The sequence below is a fragment of the Mus musculus genome, chromosome 17, assembly GCF_000001635.26.
Source record: "Mus musculus strain C57BL/6J chromosome 17, GRCm38.p6 C57BL/6J".
Classification (NCBI taxonomy): Eukaryota; Metazoa; Chordata; class Mammalia; order Rodentia; family Muridae; genus Mus; species Mus musculus.
The window spans coordinates 27,579,070-27,595,393 of record NC_000083.6 but is presented as its reverse complement, the minus strand read 5'-3'; the positions used below and the strand labels follow the sequence as shown (position 1 = coordinate 27,595,393).

The following is a 16,324-nucleotide window of genomic DNA, read 5'->3' as shown; positions in this document are numbered from 1 at the left end:
CCCATAATCCCAGCACGGGGGGGGGGGGGGGCAGAGGCAGGAGGATCACTGTAAGTTTCAGGCTAGCTTGGTTTGCATAGTGAATTGAGTTCCATATCAAGACCCTCTCTCAAAATCAATAAACCCCTTTAATCCTATAACTTAGGAGACAAAGGCAGGCAGCTCCTGCCCCACAAGTAAGCAAAGTAGGTCAGTAAATAATAAGAGACCAATCAATAAAAGATTTTTTAATTTTTATTTTATTATTATTTTTGGTTGTCCACTCCCTGCTTTGGCTGTTTCTCTGGCTTTTGTTTGGCTCCTTCCTGGCCCATCTAGAAGTGAGAGCCGCAGTCCTACTGTAAAGTGTGTTTTAGGGACTTGGTTGTGGAACCTTCGCCTGCAGCTCTGTCTCCTCCTATGTCAGTGATTCCGAGAGCTGTTCTTCCTTCTTAGCAAATCCTTTTCCTAACCTAATGAGATTGGAGCTCTGAGCAGGTCAAAGATTCCTGCGAGCAGTGATTTCTATGGTCATCTCTGCGTCCTTCTCTGCCGGCCCTGCTGACTACAAGGGAAGTGAGGTGTAGCGGCCGAGCGCCTCCATCAGCTCCTGGGAGCTGTTGTCTGGATCATCACATGGGCTTAAGTCCGAGGGCTGGGAAAACGGGATAGAATTCACCGTGGATCTGCACCTGATGGGGAGGACAAATAGATAAAAACTATAATCTGAAAGGCTCAGACGACCCGTTGTTCTATTGCCTCTCCCGGTCTTGGTCCTTTCCTACTGTGTGCCTGGCAGTCACCACTGTCATATGCCCGCCATCATCACAGAAGCCCCAGACTGCCTCGCATACTTCCACACTTGTGGACAGTGCTGTCTTGGCGGGTTCTAGAGTTCCTCTGTCCTCGTGTAGACCCCTTTGCTGAGCTCCTCCGGCTTAGGTAGCGTGGGGTTGAGTACTGTAGGGGTGTGGATGGACAGGAAAGCGAGCATGGCCGTCCTCCTCGGCCTCCCACTTTTAGGAGAGGAAGTAATATGTAAATAAATACATATCCCAGCTCATTGGCATCAGGGGCTGGCAGGATGGATCTGGCTGCTTTCCAAAGAAGCCGGGTTCTGTTCCCAGCACCGTTGCTGTGCACAGCTGTCCATGGCTCCAGCCACAGACGTTCTGAGGCCTCCTGCTGGCCTCCTTGGCCACTGAGCAGGCACATACTACACTCAGGCAAAACATTCACACCCATGCACATTTGCTGTGTTTTGCCTGTTTTGTTTTGTTTTGTTTTGAGACAGGGTTTTTCCTGTATAGAGTCCTGGCTGTCCTGGAACTTACTCTGTAGACCAGGCTAGCCTGGAACTCCCAGAGATCCACCTGCCTCTGCTTCCTGAGTGCTGGGATAAAGGCGTGTGCCAGCACACCTGGCTTACACATTCGTTGTTTCTGAGGCAGGGCCTCATTATGTAGTGTTGACTGGCCTGGAATTCACTATGTAGACGAGACTCTTCTACACCTGCTTCTGCCTGCTTCTGTTTCCCAAATGTTGGGATTAAAGGCATTTCCCACCATGCCCAGCTAAAAAACAATTTTTGTTTGTTTGTTTTTTGAGACAAGGTCTACTCTATCTATTATGTAGCCCTGGCTGTCCTAGAATTTATATGTAGACCAGATTGGCCTCAAACCTGCGGACATTCACGTGCCAGTATCTTCCAGGTTCTGGGATTAAAGGAATGTACTAACACACCTAACAATTTTTTTTTCATTTTATTTATTTATTTATTTATTTATTTATTTATTTATTTATTTGGTTTTTCGAGACAGGGTTTCTCTGTGTAGCCTTGGCTGTCCTGGAACTCACTCTGTAGACCAGGCTGGCCTCGAACTCAGAAATCTGCCTGCCTCTGCCTCCCCAGTGCTGGGATTAAAGGCGTGCGCCACCATGCCTGGCTTTATTTTATTTTATTTTATTTAAATTAATTAGTTTATTATTATATCCAAGTACATTGTAGCTGTCTTCAGATGCACCAGAAGAGGGCATCAGATCTCATTATGCATGGTTGTGAGCCACCATGTGGTTGCTGGGATTTGAACTCAGAAGCTTCGGAAGAGCAGTGGGCGCTCTTAACCACTGAGCCATCTCTCCAGCCCCTCATTTTATTTTTTATATGCATTGGTGTTTGCTTGTATGACTGAGGGAGGGTGTTGGATCCCCTGGAACTGGAGTTACAGACGGTTGTGAGCTGTCATATGGGTGCCGGGGATTGAACCTAGGTCCTTTGGAAGAGCAGCCAGGATTCCTAACTAGCTGAGCCATTTCTTCAGCCCCACACTTTTTAAAGTTAGAAGCTGCTATCATGCCCTTATCACATGAGCTAGAGTTTAAAAGCTCATTCTGCTGATGTTGCACATGAAGAGCCTGAGGAAACGGATGGACCTCACTGAGGAGAGATCTGGCTGCTCAAGCACGCGGGCCTGAGCTCTGTCCCTAGCGCCCATGTGACAGGGAGAGAGGGTGCCAGGCATGGTGGACACCTGGAACCTCAGCTGTGGGGAGCTGAGACAGGAGGATCTCCAGAGTCAGTGAGAGACGCTATCTCAAACACTTGAAAGCGGCTGAGGAGAGCACCATGCACATGTGTGCCCCCACACACAGAATGTTGCTGCTGGCTGGGCCTCTGCAGCGGCACCCCTGCCTTCCGTTGGCTCTTACCACACACCCGATGCCTGAGGTGGCTTCCTCCTGCTGCAGGCTTGCAGGCAATCCTCTCTAGATTTTCAGCTTAGTCCCTGCATTTTATGGAGGATTGTGGCTTCAGCCAAGTGTGTGCACTTTTCGCAACATTACGGTGTGGTGTCCAGTTCTTTTTGTAGTATATGGAATTTATTTATAGGTTTATTACGCATTTGTATATGTGAGTAAATGCCACATGTGTGCAGGTGCTTGTGTAGGCCAGAAGAGGGCGCTGGATACCCTTGAGCTAGAGTTATAGGCAGTTGTGAGCGAGCTGTTTAGTGTGAGTGCTGAGATCTGAACTTGGATCCTCTGAAAGAGCTTGCGCTTTTAACTGCTGAGCCATCTTTCCAGCCCCGGTGTTTGTAGACAGGTTCTCACTTGTATCCCTGGCAGCCTATAGCATCTTTGGTAGATCAGCCTTGCACCGAACTGGCAGAGATCCCCCTGCCTCTGCCACATGATGGCTGGGATTAAAGGAGTGCTCTACCACACCCATCCGATTTTGTTGTTTTTATTTTGAGAGACAGAGTCTCTATATAGCCCTGGTTGGGGTTCCACAGGAATCTGTGCCTCTGCCTCCCAAACTTGGGTTTAAAAGCGTGTGCCACTAGGCCCGGTCAAGCATTTGTTTTAACTTGGTCGTTTGGAAACAGAAACGTAAAAAGAAAATACAGTTGGTTTTGGTTTTGGTTTTGGTTTTGGTTTTGGTTTTTTAATGTAGCTCCCAGCAGCCTCTTGTTCCTTTTCCTTATGTGTGAGTTTTGCCTGCTGACAGAGCTAGCTTTGCTTTCCCTTAGTTGCCCACTCAGGGTTGCCTGTTGCGTGTGTGTCTGAGCTCTATCCATAGAGACCTCCATTGAAATCCTACTTTTCCCCTGTTCTCTACCAGCCTTTCTTCAGGGCGTGGGTGTGCTTGGGAGAACGTCTTCTGAACTGAAGAGTGGCTAAGTAGGTAGAAGTCCTTGCCACGGGAGCCTGCCTCGGGTTCCGGCTGGTGCTGTGACAGCCTGTAAGCTGTAAGACCGGCCGGTAACCCCTGCCCTGCCCAAGTTGCTTTTGGCATCGATGTTTCACGCAGCAATAGAGACTCTTAACAAAGCCACCAGTCTCCAGACAGACAAGCAACAGCAGTAAACTCATCTTCTGTAAGAGCAGCGAGCACACTGGCCTCAGAGCCACCTCAGAGACTGCCAGTGTTGTGAGTGGGTGCACCCTTAGTCTGCAGCAGGGCTGCTGTTACTTGTCTGTGTGACCTAAGCGCCCGAGACACTTAGCAGGGCTTTCCTGCTGTCAGTCCCTAAGCCTTCCTTCCCACCAGTGTCCCAGGATGGGTAGGATGAATGTTTCCAATTTGTTCATTTCCGCCAGTTGCCTTAAATGCTAGCGGTTCTTTAGTCAAGGAAGTGACTAATTTCAGTGCAAATAATTACTGCCATTTTACAACTGAAATAGTCAGGTCTCATGCCTTTAATCCTTGCATTCAGGAGGTATAGGTGGGTGAATCTCTGTGAGCTTTAGGACAGCCTGGTTTACACAGCTGAGTCCAGAACAGCCAGAGCTACATGGAGACCTTGTGCAGAAACCCAAAACCAACCAGCCAACCAGAAATACAATGAAATACGGCTCACCCCGCACGCTCAGCATTTGGAGGGCGAGGCAGGAGGATCTGGAGTTCAAAGCTACCCTGGGCTGTCCCAGAACTCCGTATAGAGAACTAAATCCAGAAGGAAAGAAGATGCCGCCTTTTGCTCAGCTATCGGGAATGACTGAGCGCTGTCGCTGGTGAGCAGTTAGTCGGCAGCTCTGTACAGAGATTGGAGTCTGCCCTCAGGAGCTCTGACTGCGATGGTCTAGCTTGTGTTGGAACCCCTTTGAATAGAGGCTGAATTACTGGGATGATGGCTGTCTCCTGTTAGATGTAGTGAGGCCTGCAGAGTCCCCCAGAACAGGCGCAGTTGCTTTCCCATCCAGCTCCACACTCCAGGGTTCTTGGGCGTTAGGGAGAGTGTGTGGTTCCCAGTGCGTGTGGGCAGATCCTAACAAAGCCCATGCCTCCAGAGCTCCCATGGTCAGGACCCTGGACGTGGTCAGGTGATAGAAATCTGCCTGCAAAGTAGTGTGAGCAGCTCCCGTTCAGTGAGGTGACAGAGGCAAGCTGCCTGCAGAGCTCACCACACAGGAAGCAAGTTTAGAATCACAGAGATCTTGCACAGTGAGCACACACGTTTGTGTGCATGCAAGAGCGGTGGGAGTGTTCTCATCATTCCCCTTGTGTTGTGAGTCAAGGGCTGGGGTCTAGCCATCCCTGTGGTTGACAGCTTGCCTAGAATGCACAAGGTCTTGTCTTCTGTCTGCAATACCACAAAGCAAAGAATCCAAAAGTAACTTCACATTCAGTAGTAGTCAGCAGAGAGCACTGAGGGGGTCAGTCAGCAGTGAGCACTGAGGGGGTCAGTCAGCAGAGAGCACTGAGGGGGGATCAGTCAGCAGTGAGCACTGAGGGGGTCAGTCAGCAGAGAGCACTGAGGGGGTCAGTCAGCAGAGAGCACTGAGGGGGGGGTCAGTCAGCAGAGAGCACTGGGGGGGGGGTCAGTCAGCAGTGAGCACTGATTTTGGAGGAGGAGCAAAAGTGAGGTGTGTGAGTTGTGCCTTTGGGTAGCAGATTTCCTGAAGCTGACACGACTGTGGCTCACTTGTGGAGGTATCTTTGGTGCCTCCCTCTCCAACTTAGAGATAGCACACTATAGGCTTTGAAGCTGTGATCCTCCGTCCTTTGGGAGGCTAGGAACAGCACCGTCACATACCTTCAGGGTTCCAGGAAGAAAACAACAGAGTGCTTGAGGCTGCATTTTGAAAGCACTGTGGCATGCAGTCCACAGTCTGTCTGCCTGAGTAAGTCATGGGGCGGACAGATCCGGGAAAGAAGAGTCTCTCCAGGTCAGGCGCGGCATCCTGCGTACAGCATCCTGAATACTGCATACTGCATACAGTATGTCAGGCAGAGGGTGTGGGCCGGGGAGGCAGAAGCCGATCTGCAGCTGCTCTGCTGAGGCAGGTGAGTGATAGCTTTCAAAATGACGAGGGCTCCCTGCCATGATGCAGAAGTCTGACTTTCAGCCCTGTAGAAACTCCATAACCATGTGGACAGGGGGGGCTTTTAGAGTTTATTATTGTTAATTTTTATGTATATGTTTTCCCACTTGTACATAAGTGCATCACATTTGTGAAATATATGTAAAGGCCAGAGTGGGTGTTGGGTCCCCTTGAAACTGGAGTTATTGCTGGCTGTGAACCACTCTGTGGGTGCTAGGAATCAAATCTGGGTCCTCTGCAAGAGCAGCCAGTGCTAAGCCATCATCCCTCCAACACCATCCAGCATCTTTATAATGGGGCTGAGCAGACAGTGGTAGTTTCCCAACCTTAGAGTGAATTACTTAGGTCTATGTACATCAGCATAGGGGGTCTCTCCTGTGAGTGGGTCACCCAAGGTGGAGTCCTTTGGTTTAGGGGTTTGGTTTGGTTTTGATATTTTGTCCTTTTATAGAGAACCTATAGAAAATGCCATGTCCTGTTGATAGCAGGTGTCGGCCTGAACATGGAGAGGCATTGGCCCTCTAAGGAAGAGGTACTCACAGCTGAGGAGCAGGGGCTCCAGAGGCCCCGTGTTCACTTGTCTTTTAACACTACTGCTAATATTATTTCCAGGACCAGCAAGATGGCTTCATGCATAAAGGCCACCTGCCACCAACTCTGATACCCTGTGCCACCAACTCTGACACCCTGTGTTCAGTCCCTCTGTTATATGTGGTGGAAGAAGAAACCTGTTCCCAAAAGTTGTCCTCTGACCTCCACACATGCTGAAATAAGTCTGGCTAACTCTCCAGCCCGCTTTTCCTTTGTTGTTTAACATATTTCATTTAAAGGGAGACCTTGGTGGGCCCTCTGCTGGGCTCCTGTGTCGGGACAAGCAGGCCACACACTGTTGCTGGGTAGCCTCCTGCAGGTACTTGCAATAGAGTTGCCGCCCCCAGGGCTTCCTTTTGGGGCTGAGCTTTCTGCCTTCCACAGGGAGCTTCAATACACTGCTCTCTCCGTGTTGCCCGTTTTTGTCATAGAGTACTTGTGTTCCTTAGAGAACTGTCTTTTGACTTAAAGAAGGAAGTAGCAGGAAGCTTCGGCCACAGATAAGAGTTTCTTACCAGTGCCTGAGCGGTTCTCCCCCATTAGTCCACAGTTGGTTACTTAGCGTTGACAGTGTGGGCTGTGGCTTTAGGTTGACATCTTGCTGAGGTTTTGGCCTTCACTTTAGGGTCACAAGATAACTGCAGTTGCTCCAGGTTTCAGGTCCCCGCCTGACGTGCAAGAAGTGTAGTGTTTCTTTTTGTACAGTCTCTCTATTGTGGGAAATCTTTCCCACAGTCCCCAGGAGACATCCTCCTAGGCGCTATTGACCTCAAATGGACCCTGCAGCGCCCCTTACCCCATGCTCGCTGTGTGCCACGCTCGAGTGAACCACATCGGAACTGAACAGAATCCGGGTGCCCTGGCAGTGAGGTTTGTGCCCACGGTGAAGTAGCATCTGTGCCTATGACACCTGAGTGCTGAAGCAGGGCTCCTTGTGGTAAGAGGTCTGTGGGGTCCTTCCTGCTAGTGCTTGGCCCAGTGTGCCCTCGGGGGAGGCTGGCCCAGCCTTTCAGACACAGGGTTTGAACATTTTTTTCATATGGGCACAGAACATCCTCAAGGAAAAAGAGACAGTTTCCCCCCCTTTATAAAGGTTTGTAAGCTAGTTATGGGTGGTGTAGCCTTTGACCCCAGCACTGAGAGGCAGGGGCAAGAGGATCTCTTAGTTCAAGGCCAGCCCAGTTAACATAGCAAGTTTCAAGACAGCCAAGATTACATAGAAAGATCCTGCCTCAAACAAACAAACGGAAACAACAGTAATAACAATAAATTTAAAAGGCAGGGTTTTTGTTAACTAGGTAGAAGAGGCACAGAGTACTCCCTGGGGCTTGTGCTTGGCTGCTTTTGCACGATTGAGAACTGAACTGTGGGCCTGCCTGCCACAAGCTGGACCAGCAGTGTCCCCAGCCCCGGGCACCCCCGCTGCAGAGGTCGAGGGTACCGAAGGGCAAAGTCTTACTGGCGCTAAGTGAAGACTCCTGCTGGGTTAGGGCTTGACATGGAGATGACTAAACAAGTCCGCACCAGTGCTGACGGCTGAACTTCCACATGTCCAAGTCAGATGTCTGAGCCCGGTGCTGTCAGATACTGAACTGGCGCCTGTCCCGACCTGCTTTTGCAGTCATGTGGGTGGTAAAAATACCCAACTTTACACTGCTGGCAGTATTTGAGACTGAAGAGTTGAGAGCCATGAAAACATGAGGTGGTTTTAAAAGAGCCACCCAGAGGTCTCACCGTGAAGACCTTCCCCCGTTGGCCTCAGGCTGGCTGCAGCCTCTCTATTTGAACCGTTGTGTGTGGTGCTGCGATCACACTAACATACAGCGCTGCACCCTCAGTCCTGAAATCCTCTTTTCTGTTTTCCTCTTGTCGATTTTTGTGGCAGGGCGACCCAGGTTGTCTGAAAGCCCGTGACAGCCTCCCTGCCTCAGTCTCCTGTGCTAGCGCTGCAGGCACGAGTCTCTCTGCCTGGTTTCCTCTATTAAACTACCAAGTTCCAGTTTTTAAAACGGGGTGTTTCTCTGGTTTTATTTGTTTGGTTTTGCTTGCTTGTTTGAGGCAGGATCTCACTGTGTAGCCCTGTCTGGCCGGCCTCAGGCTCACGGAGGTCTGCTGGCCTCAGCCGTCAAGTGCTGGAGTAAATGGCCTGAGCCACGTGCCTGCCGTATCCTGCCCTGAACTGGAGAACTTGATTTCTGTGAAGTAGATAATACCGTGTCAGCTTAGAGTGAAGTGGAGGAGGAACCAGAAGCTGCTGTGGGCATTGTCAGTCACAGATTAATTAAAGGGGGGACTGGGCTGCCTGGTGACAGCTTTCTTTGAACTGTACTGCTGAGTTGCTTTTTTTGTTTGTTTTGGGGGGGGGGGTTGTTTGGTTTTAGTTTTTGAGTCAGGGTTCTTTGCATAGCCCTTGCTATCCTGAAACTCACTCTGTAGACCAGGCTGGCCTCGAATTCAGAAATCCATCTGCGTCTGCCTTCCAAATGCTGGGATCAGAACTGTGCGCCACCACTGCCCAGTGAGGTGAAAGATGCTGTTACATGATTTCCAACCTCTCTGAGAGAGCAAGTCATTTATGCTGCTCAGTGCACAAATCGCTGCGTTTGCGGTAGGGGGTGGCTCAGGTTAAGTGTGCTCCTCCACCGTGCATGAGGCCCTGAGTCCCATTTCCTCCACAGACAATCCAGAGAGTCCAGCCTATAATCCCAGCGTTTGGAGGTAGAGGCAGGAGGGTTGGCGTTCAAGGTTATCTCAGCTATACAGAGAATTAAAGCCCAGCCTGGGCTACATGAGTCCTTGACTAATTTTGCCATGTCAAAATAGTAAGTTGCGAAGCTGGGTGACTAAGTTGGGCTTGCAGAGTTCCATGTTCCCAGCACCCGCATGGCAGCTCACAAGTCTGAGCACTGTAACTCCAGACCCAGGGGGTCTGAAGCTTTTTCTGACTCTGTGTGCTTGAGGCGTGCAGACAGTGCAAAGACACCCAGACACATATTCCTGTATATAAATATGCAGTAAATAAGTCTTTTTAAAAAGTCACAGGTGGCCAGGCAGTGGTGCTGCACGTCTTTAATCCCAGCACCTGGTAGGCAGAGGCAGGTGGATCTCTGAGTTCGTGGCCAGCCTGGTCTACAGAGTGAGTTCCAGGACAGCCAGGACTACACACTCATTTCTATTAGTAAATATTTGACTTCTTGGAGAACAGTGAACATTAGCAAGATGGTAGCTACTGGAGCGAGTACACAGCACAGGTAAGTGATGGCTTGCCTGGCTCCCTCGTCACCCCTGCGCTCTCCACCTGGGCCTTGCCAATGGAGGCCTACAGCAGAAACACAAGTCCAGGGCTGCTGGGGATCAGAACACAGAGCTGCTGGCTTCCTAGCTGGGCTGGCCAAGAGCACAGCTTTATTCAGGGCATCCTTGACTAATCGAGACGTAGCTGACTTCCTGAGGATGAAAGAGAACAGTTTGTGTAAGAGAAGGTAGGACAGTTGCATTCACAATACCAAAGCCATTGTAGGTGAGTGGATGTAAAATGTTTGACTTGAATTCCTGGTCAGGAACACAGAACACAGTAATATCAAAATACAAGTCACCCAGGACTCTAGTTGTAGCATGTAGTTTTCTCTATACCACTTTGTGTTCCTGCTCAGGAACTATCTCAGATACACGGATAAAAGACCACCCACACACTCATTTTTAAACTGGCTTATTGGCTCTGTGGCTGGGCTTTTCTAAGTCTCCGGTGGCTGATGTACCCTTACCTTCCCTCCTAGTTCAACACCTCCAAATCTGCCCTCAGCTTAGTTGCCAGGTTATCTTCTGTGAAGCCCATTGGTCTTGCTTCCCTTTTTGCCTACAATTTGGGTGATCTCCCCTGTGGCTCTGAGTCTGTCTGGTCTCTCTCCCCCAAGTATCTAGTTTCTCTTCCGTTCTCCTAGCCTGCTGGAACCTGGAAGTCCCGCCTCTTTCTTTCCGCCCAGCCATTGGCCGCTGGCATCTTTATTGATAGATCAAGAACCATTTAGGGGCGAGGACCTTCAGCATCAGAAAACACAGATTCCCGATTAAAGAACGCATCAAAACCGCCCCTCTACATCTAGTCCTTTCGGTTTGTGTGTTTATTTTGGTTTTCCGAGACAGGGTTTCTCTGTATGGCCCTGGCTGTCCTGGAACTCACTTTGTAGACCCGGCTGGCCTCGAACTCAGAAATCCACCTGCCTCTGCCTCCCAAGTTCTGGAGTTAAAGGTGTGCAGGACCACCGCCAGGTTGGAATCTGGCCTTTTACATCAGTTTCTTGGACTCTTGCTTAAGAGTTTTAGCCCAGAAAGCTGGCTCAGCAGTTGAGCACACGCCCTTCCAGAAGGCCTGAGCTTGGTTCCCAGCACCCATGTTGTGTGGCTCTGACTTTGTGATGTTCCTGTCCTCTTCCTGCATCCCTGGCTGCACACACACTCATGCACACACACACCACGTACACATAAATTAACATTTTTAAAGTAAATAAGTAGCTTTAAAGAGGGTGGAGAAGTTCGGGAACCAAAGTGACCTAGTGTAGCAGGGATGGAAGGAACACTGAGCTCTGGTGACTGCTGCTTTTGTTTTTGTTTTTTTTTTTAAAGATTTATTTATTATTACATCTAAGTACACTGTAGCTGTCTTCAGATATACCAAAAGAGGGCGTCAGATCTCATTATGGATGGTTGTGAGCCACTATGTGGTTGCTGGGATTTGAACTCAGGATCTTCAGAAGAGCAGTTGGTGCTCTTAACCACTGAGCCATCTCTCCCGCCCCCGATGGCTGCTCTTGACGTGGGAAACCCAATGACCTGGAATGGACTGAAACATTCATCACCACGACCCCAAAAGCACAGGAGCGATCAGAAGGGCCTTGGGTGGGAAGAATGTATATTAAGAATGTGTTTTTTAAAAAAAAAAAAAGCCAGGCGGTGGTGGTGCTCACCTTTAATCCCAGCACTTGGGAGGCAGAGTCAGGCGGATTTCTGGGTTCGGCTACACAGAGAAACCCTGTCTGGGGGCCGGGGGGGGGGGGGGGCGGGGAGAATGTGTAAACAGCCACGAACACACACACTCCTCATCCCTCTGTGACATCTGTCACAAAAGACCTGAGTGGTGACGATTCCATTGGCTTACTGTTTGCCAGGGCTTGCGGCTTCTGAGGTAGCCAAAGCCATGTCAGTGAGGACTAGCTGTCGTGGCCTGCACGTGGCCTGCTCCTCGGCCCTCACCGTGGTTACTGGCTCTGCCTAGACATACTGCCTGAAGAGATAAGCGAATGAACACAAGGTTTTTGCTGTAGCTTTATTGGCCCTCATGCGTCACCTTGTGTTGTGGCAAGCTTTCCAGTAGTAAGAGCGCCATGAAAGGACTCTCCTCCAGCATGTCTGGCTGTGATCACTCCAGGTGTGACACACAGGAAATCCAGGTATGCATGAGCTTACAGACCCGAGTCCTCCCGAGCTGCATACTCACCATGTTTGTTGTGTTTTGTGTGTTGTGGGAGGTGCTGTGGTGCCCAGGAGAGGGTGTTAGACCTGCTGGAGTTGCAGACAGTTGCGAGTCACCTGACATGGTCGCCTGGCTCAGATGCACTTCTGGAAAAGCAGAAGTGCTCCTAGGGCTGAGCCACCTCCAGCAGCCTCACCCTTATTTACAAGACTACAGAAGACTTGTGAGTGATGTGATGGCCTGTGTTTATTCTTCTTTATTCCTCTTTCAGGCTGGAGTGAAAGGGACACTGGGAAGACTAGTTGGAATTTTTGAGGTGAGTCTGCTAACACCTTTTTCTGAAAGTCATAGTAGCCATGTTTCCCTGTCCTTGGAAGTGGCCTCAGGTCTCACTGAGGGCCAGGACAGGCAGCAGAGCAGACTAGCTTCCTCTGCTTTTCCTTACTGTTGGGGGGGGGAGAGGCGGGGTGCTGTGTGTGCATGTCTGGAGACCTGAGAACAACTTGATCTGTCATTCCTTAGGAGCTATCTACTTTGGATTTTGAGAAAGGGCCTCTCACTGGCCTGGAGCTCATTAGATAATCTAGCTTGAGTCCCAGCAATCCCCCTGCCTCCACTTCCCTAGTGGTTTGCAGGCTTACCTTCTGTTCTCAGCTTGTTTTCCCATGGGTCTGGAGCTGACCCGGGCCCCAAGCATGTACGGTGTAGTGTTTCCCTCCTGCTGCTCATTCCTCCTGCTCTTCCAAAGTGAGACAAGAGGAGGCAGGGCAGGCTGGCTGAAGTGGGAACAGTGAGGGGCTGGTCTGTTGGCAGAGAGGATGCAGGCCTCACTCAGCTCATTAGCCCTGCGCACCCACAGTCTATGCACGCCCTTTTCCCCAAATCCCAGCTTCCATCCCTGTACAGCTGTACTTAGGGAAGATGGAGGGAAGAAAGAGAAGTAAAGCTTGGGCCTGAAGAGTGGACTCCGGCCAGACAGATAGATGGTCAGCCATTGAGAGTGCTCGCATTGCAGAGGCAGGAGGATCTCCCTGAGTTCAAGGGCAGCCTGGTCCACATAGCAATTTCCAGGACAGCCAGGGCTCCATAGTGAGACCCTGTCCGGGGGGTTGGGGCGCATTTGCTGTTTTCCATAGGACCTGAGTTCAGTCCTCAGCACTCATGTCTGCTGGCACACACCTACCTCTAACTCCTGCTCCAGAAGGTTGAACACCTTCTCCTAGCCTTCATGGGTGGGTACACACCCAAAAACCCATGTTTTAAAAAAGGAAATCCATCCAAAGTGTGCTATCTTTCTGGCGGGGCTCTCTTTGAACAGAACAACAAAAGCAGAGGGCCTCGTATGCCCGGCTGTCTGGACAGTGGACAGCAGTGCTTCTCTAAGCGTTTCAGCCCACTAAGGAGCGTCACTCTCTGTGCTCTCTGTGTCCTCCAGAACCAGGAGAGGAAGCACAGGACCTACGTGTATGTGCTCATCGTCACGGAGGTGCTGGAAGACTGGGAGGACTCGGTGAACATCGGTGAGTCAGCATCAGGCTTGGGAAACTGAAGACAGGAGCTTTTCAGGTGTCTACAGCATAGGGGCGACAGGTGGGAATGTGTCCTCGAACAATTAGAAATGTCTCTAAAATAAAATAAAATGTCCTCAAAAGGGCTCTCCTGCTACACCTCCTGAGCAGATGCAGACCTCGGACCCCTGCGTGCTGGGCCACTCTGGCCACTGGACCAACATTGAGAGCAGGATGTAGGCTCCTGTCTTACAGCTCCCATGCACACCGCTGGGCTGGGCTGGGCTGGGCTGGGCTGGGCTGGGCTGGGCTGGGCAGAGGCAGGGGGCTGGCTTAGATTGTACAGGCTCTGGATTCTGTCCCCAGCACCACAAAAAATTTTCAGCTGGGCAGTGGTGTTGCATGCCTTTAATCCCAGCACTTGGGAGGCAGAGGCAGGTGGATTTCTGAGTTCAAGGCCAGCCTGGTCTACAGAATGAGTTCCAGAACAGCCAGAGCTATACAGAGAAACCCTGTCTCGAAAAACAAACAAACAAACAAATAAATAAATAAATATAAAAACTTAAGTCAGATATGCAGGGTTTGAGAAGGCAACCAGAGCTTGAGCTCAGCTGGCCAGGTTTGCACAGCGAACACTGTAACCTCTGAGGCGCCTCAACAGCCCTCTTCTTTCTGTGGCGGGTTCATCACTTACACAGTTGTTAACTGAAGGGAGTAAGATAGCAGGTTACAAGTCAGCCATCACCATGGTCAAAGGATGAGAATGGTGACCCCTCCTTGGAGATGCGGCTGCCTGCGGAGTGCCTGCTGGCTCCTGCAGTGGGCTCCGCAGTCATGGCGGATGCTGGCTTTACTTTTGTAAGGAGGGAAAAGTACTGAGAGTCGTTGGTTTGGGACAGATGGAGGTAGGCTCTCATGGGTTTCCTGTGTAATAACCAAGGATGGCCTTCAGTTCCTGCTCCTCCAGAGTCTTGGCGTCCAAGACACCGCCATGAAGTCTGCCTCCCACTCAGAGCTGTGCTCACTGCTCCAGCCTGTGCTCAACTCTTCCCTCTTCCTCCACAGGAAGGAAGAGAGAGTGGTTTAAAATAGAAGACGCCATAAAGGTGCTGCAGTGTCACAAGCCCGTGCAGGCGTCATACTTTGAGACGTTGAGGCAAGGCTACCCTGCCAACAACGGCACCCCTGTGGTGCCCACCACCTACTCCAGCTCCGTGTCAGGCATCAGATGACTGCAGACTTCTGTAAGAGCCGGAGAGTGGAAAGCAGACTGAAGCATGGCTCTCCTCACCACCCCTCACCTCACGGCCTTCTCTGTCACCCAGGCATGGCGGGCAGTGGAGAGGGGACACTGAGGTGCTGCTGTGGGCTGTGGCGGGAGGCGGGTGGGTGTGGCAGGGTGGGAACTCTTTTTTCTCTTCCTGAGGGTGGGGCTGGGTGTAACTCACAAGCACTTTCCTGCATGCCCGATCCTCCCCGCTCGCTCACCCTGCCCTGAGAGGGCACCTCCCTCTCCTTCTTGGGTTCCGAAGCACTCCCATTTGTCTCGTCCCGGCCTGGCCAGATATTTCCTCTGAATTTTTTTTTTTTTTTTCATTAAAAGACACCCATGTGCGATGAAACTTTCTAAAAATCTGTCCTGTGCTGTGCTGTTGAGTCCCTTAGGTTGACCACGCTCCCTTGGGACGCACCTGTCCACACATTGCACACTGTCACGGGACACGTAAATAAGCGGCGTAGAACGAGGAGCTCAACTGTTCAGGTTCTCAAAGTTTTGGGTTTTTTTTTTCCTTTTTTTTTCTCAGATATTTCTGGTTTGAAGCCCCTCACTCTTCACATTTGTTTAATGCTAGTAACTTGGCGGGCTTCCCTGTCCTCTGTTCCCAGCCATGCCGAGCCCGGCCACCTTGCTCTCACTCCTGGGACCCTGGCCTTCTGTCTCTAGGCTATTCCTGTGCCAAGGAAAACAGAAGGGAACCTGTTTTCTTTCTGTTACGAAGCCTGGAAAACAGTGAGAGAAACTGAATTCTGTCCGATAGGCTCACAGTAGGCTTTAAACTGTCACCCTCAATGTCGCAGAAACCGGGCACTGTGTCTGTCCTGCTGGCTGGAGATTCTTTCTGTAATGCTATTTATTGCTGACATAGCCTCTCTTACCCTTATATGCCTTCCACCATGCTGACCTGGCTGTGGCCCCACGCTCTGCAGCCATTCTGCATAGTCCTGTCCCCACGCCGAGAGGCCCCACGACGTCCTGAGAATACATGGGGAGCAGTGTGAGCATGTATGTGCCAAGGGGGGACCAAGAGCTTGCTCAAAAGGGACATTAGCTTTCTGTCTGCTCGGTGTGAGAGGTCATCTGGAAGAGGGGCCCACCGGTGACCCTCTGGCTCCGGTTGGTATTTTATAGAGGTTTTGTGCCGAACTCCCCAGCCAGTTGTGGTGGTTAGTCGGGAAGTAAAGGGTCCTGGGAGGGGCCTTGAGCAAGGAGGGCAAGAGGGGAGCTAGGCCTGGCTTAGCGTGGGTGCTTGGGACTCTTTGTGGCATTGCCTATGTTGAAACGTAGCCAAGATGTGAATTGAAAATAGTACTTCTCTTTATTTAAAAACTAATAAATACTCAAACTTTGAAAAGCTTTTGCTCTTTGTTCCATGTCAGGAATGTGTGTGGTGATGAGCACCGTCGGCATTCAACGCTTTGTGGTATCAACCGGTAGACTTAAGTTCTGCATGTATCTAATTTGCATTTTTTTACCCCAGCGTTAAAACACAGATTTCCTCTCAGTGTGTCTCGGGACAGGAGTGGCCTCCCGAGGTGGCGGCCCAGTGGGTAGAGACCTCACCATGTGATTTGAGTTGAGGGACAGGCTTATTGTGGGTCCCCCTGTGGATAAACGCTCTGATTCTTGTTGCCTGGCTCAGAGCATCCTGAAGTCCCGTGCACATGCAGA

General features: G+C 50.7%; 1 protein-coding gene across 2 annotated transcripts in view; it reads left to right on the top strand.

The window, feature by feature from the left end:
- The window catches only part of Nudt3 (nudix (nucleotide diphosphate linked moiety X)-type motif 3), a 44,071-nt gene extending 28,059 nt beyond the window's left edge, over positions 1–16,012 (top strand). The window contains exons 3-5 of one of the 2 annotated variants that reach the window (NM_001291046.1): positions 12,138–12,182; positions 13,302–13,386; positions 14,440–16,012. In NM_001291046.1, the coding sequence (NP_001277975.1) occupies positions 12,138–12,182; positions 13,302–13,386; positions 14,440–14,606 (297 nt within the window). In that variant the 3' untranslated portion in view covers positions 14,607–16,012. The remainder of the gene's footprint in view (positions 1–12,137; positions 12,183–13,301; positions 13,387–14,439) is intronic. The other variant, NM_019837.2, reaches the window with a different exon arrangement.
- The last annotated feature ends 312 nt before the right edge of the window (positions 16,013–16,324 follow it).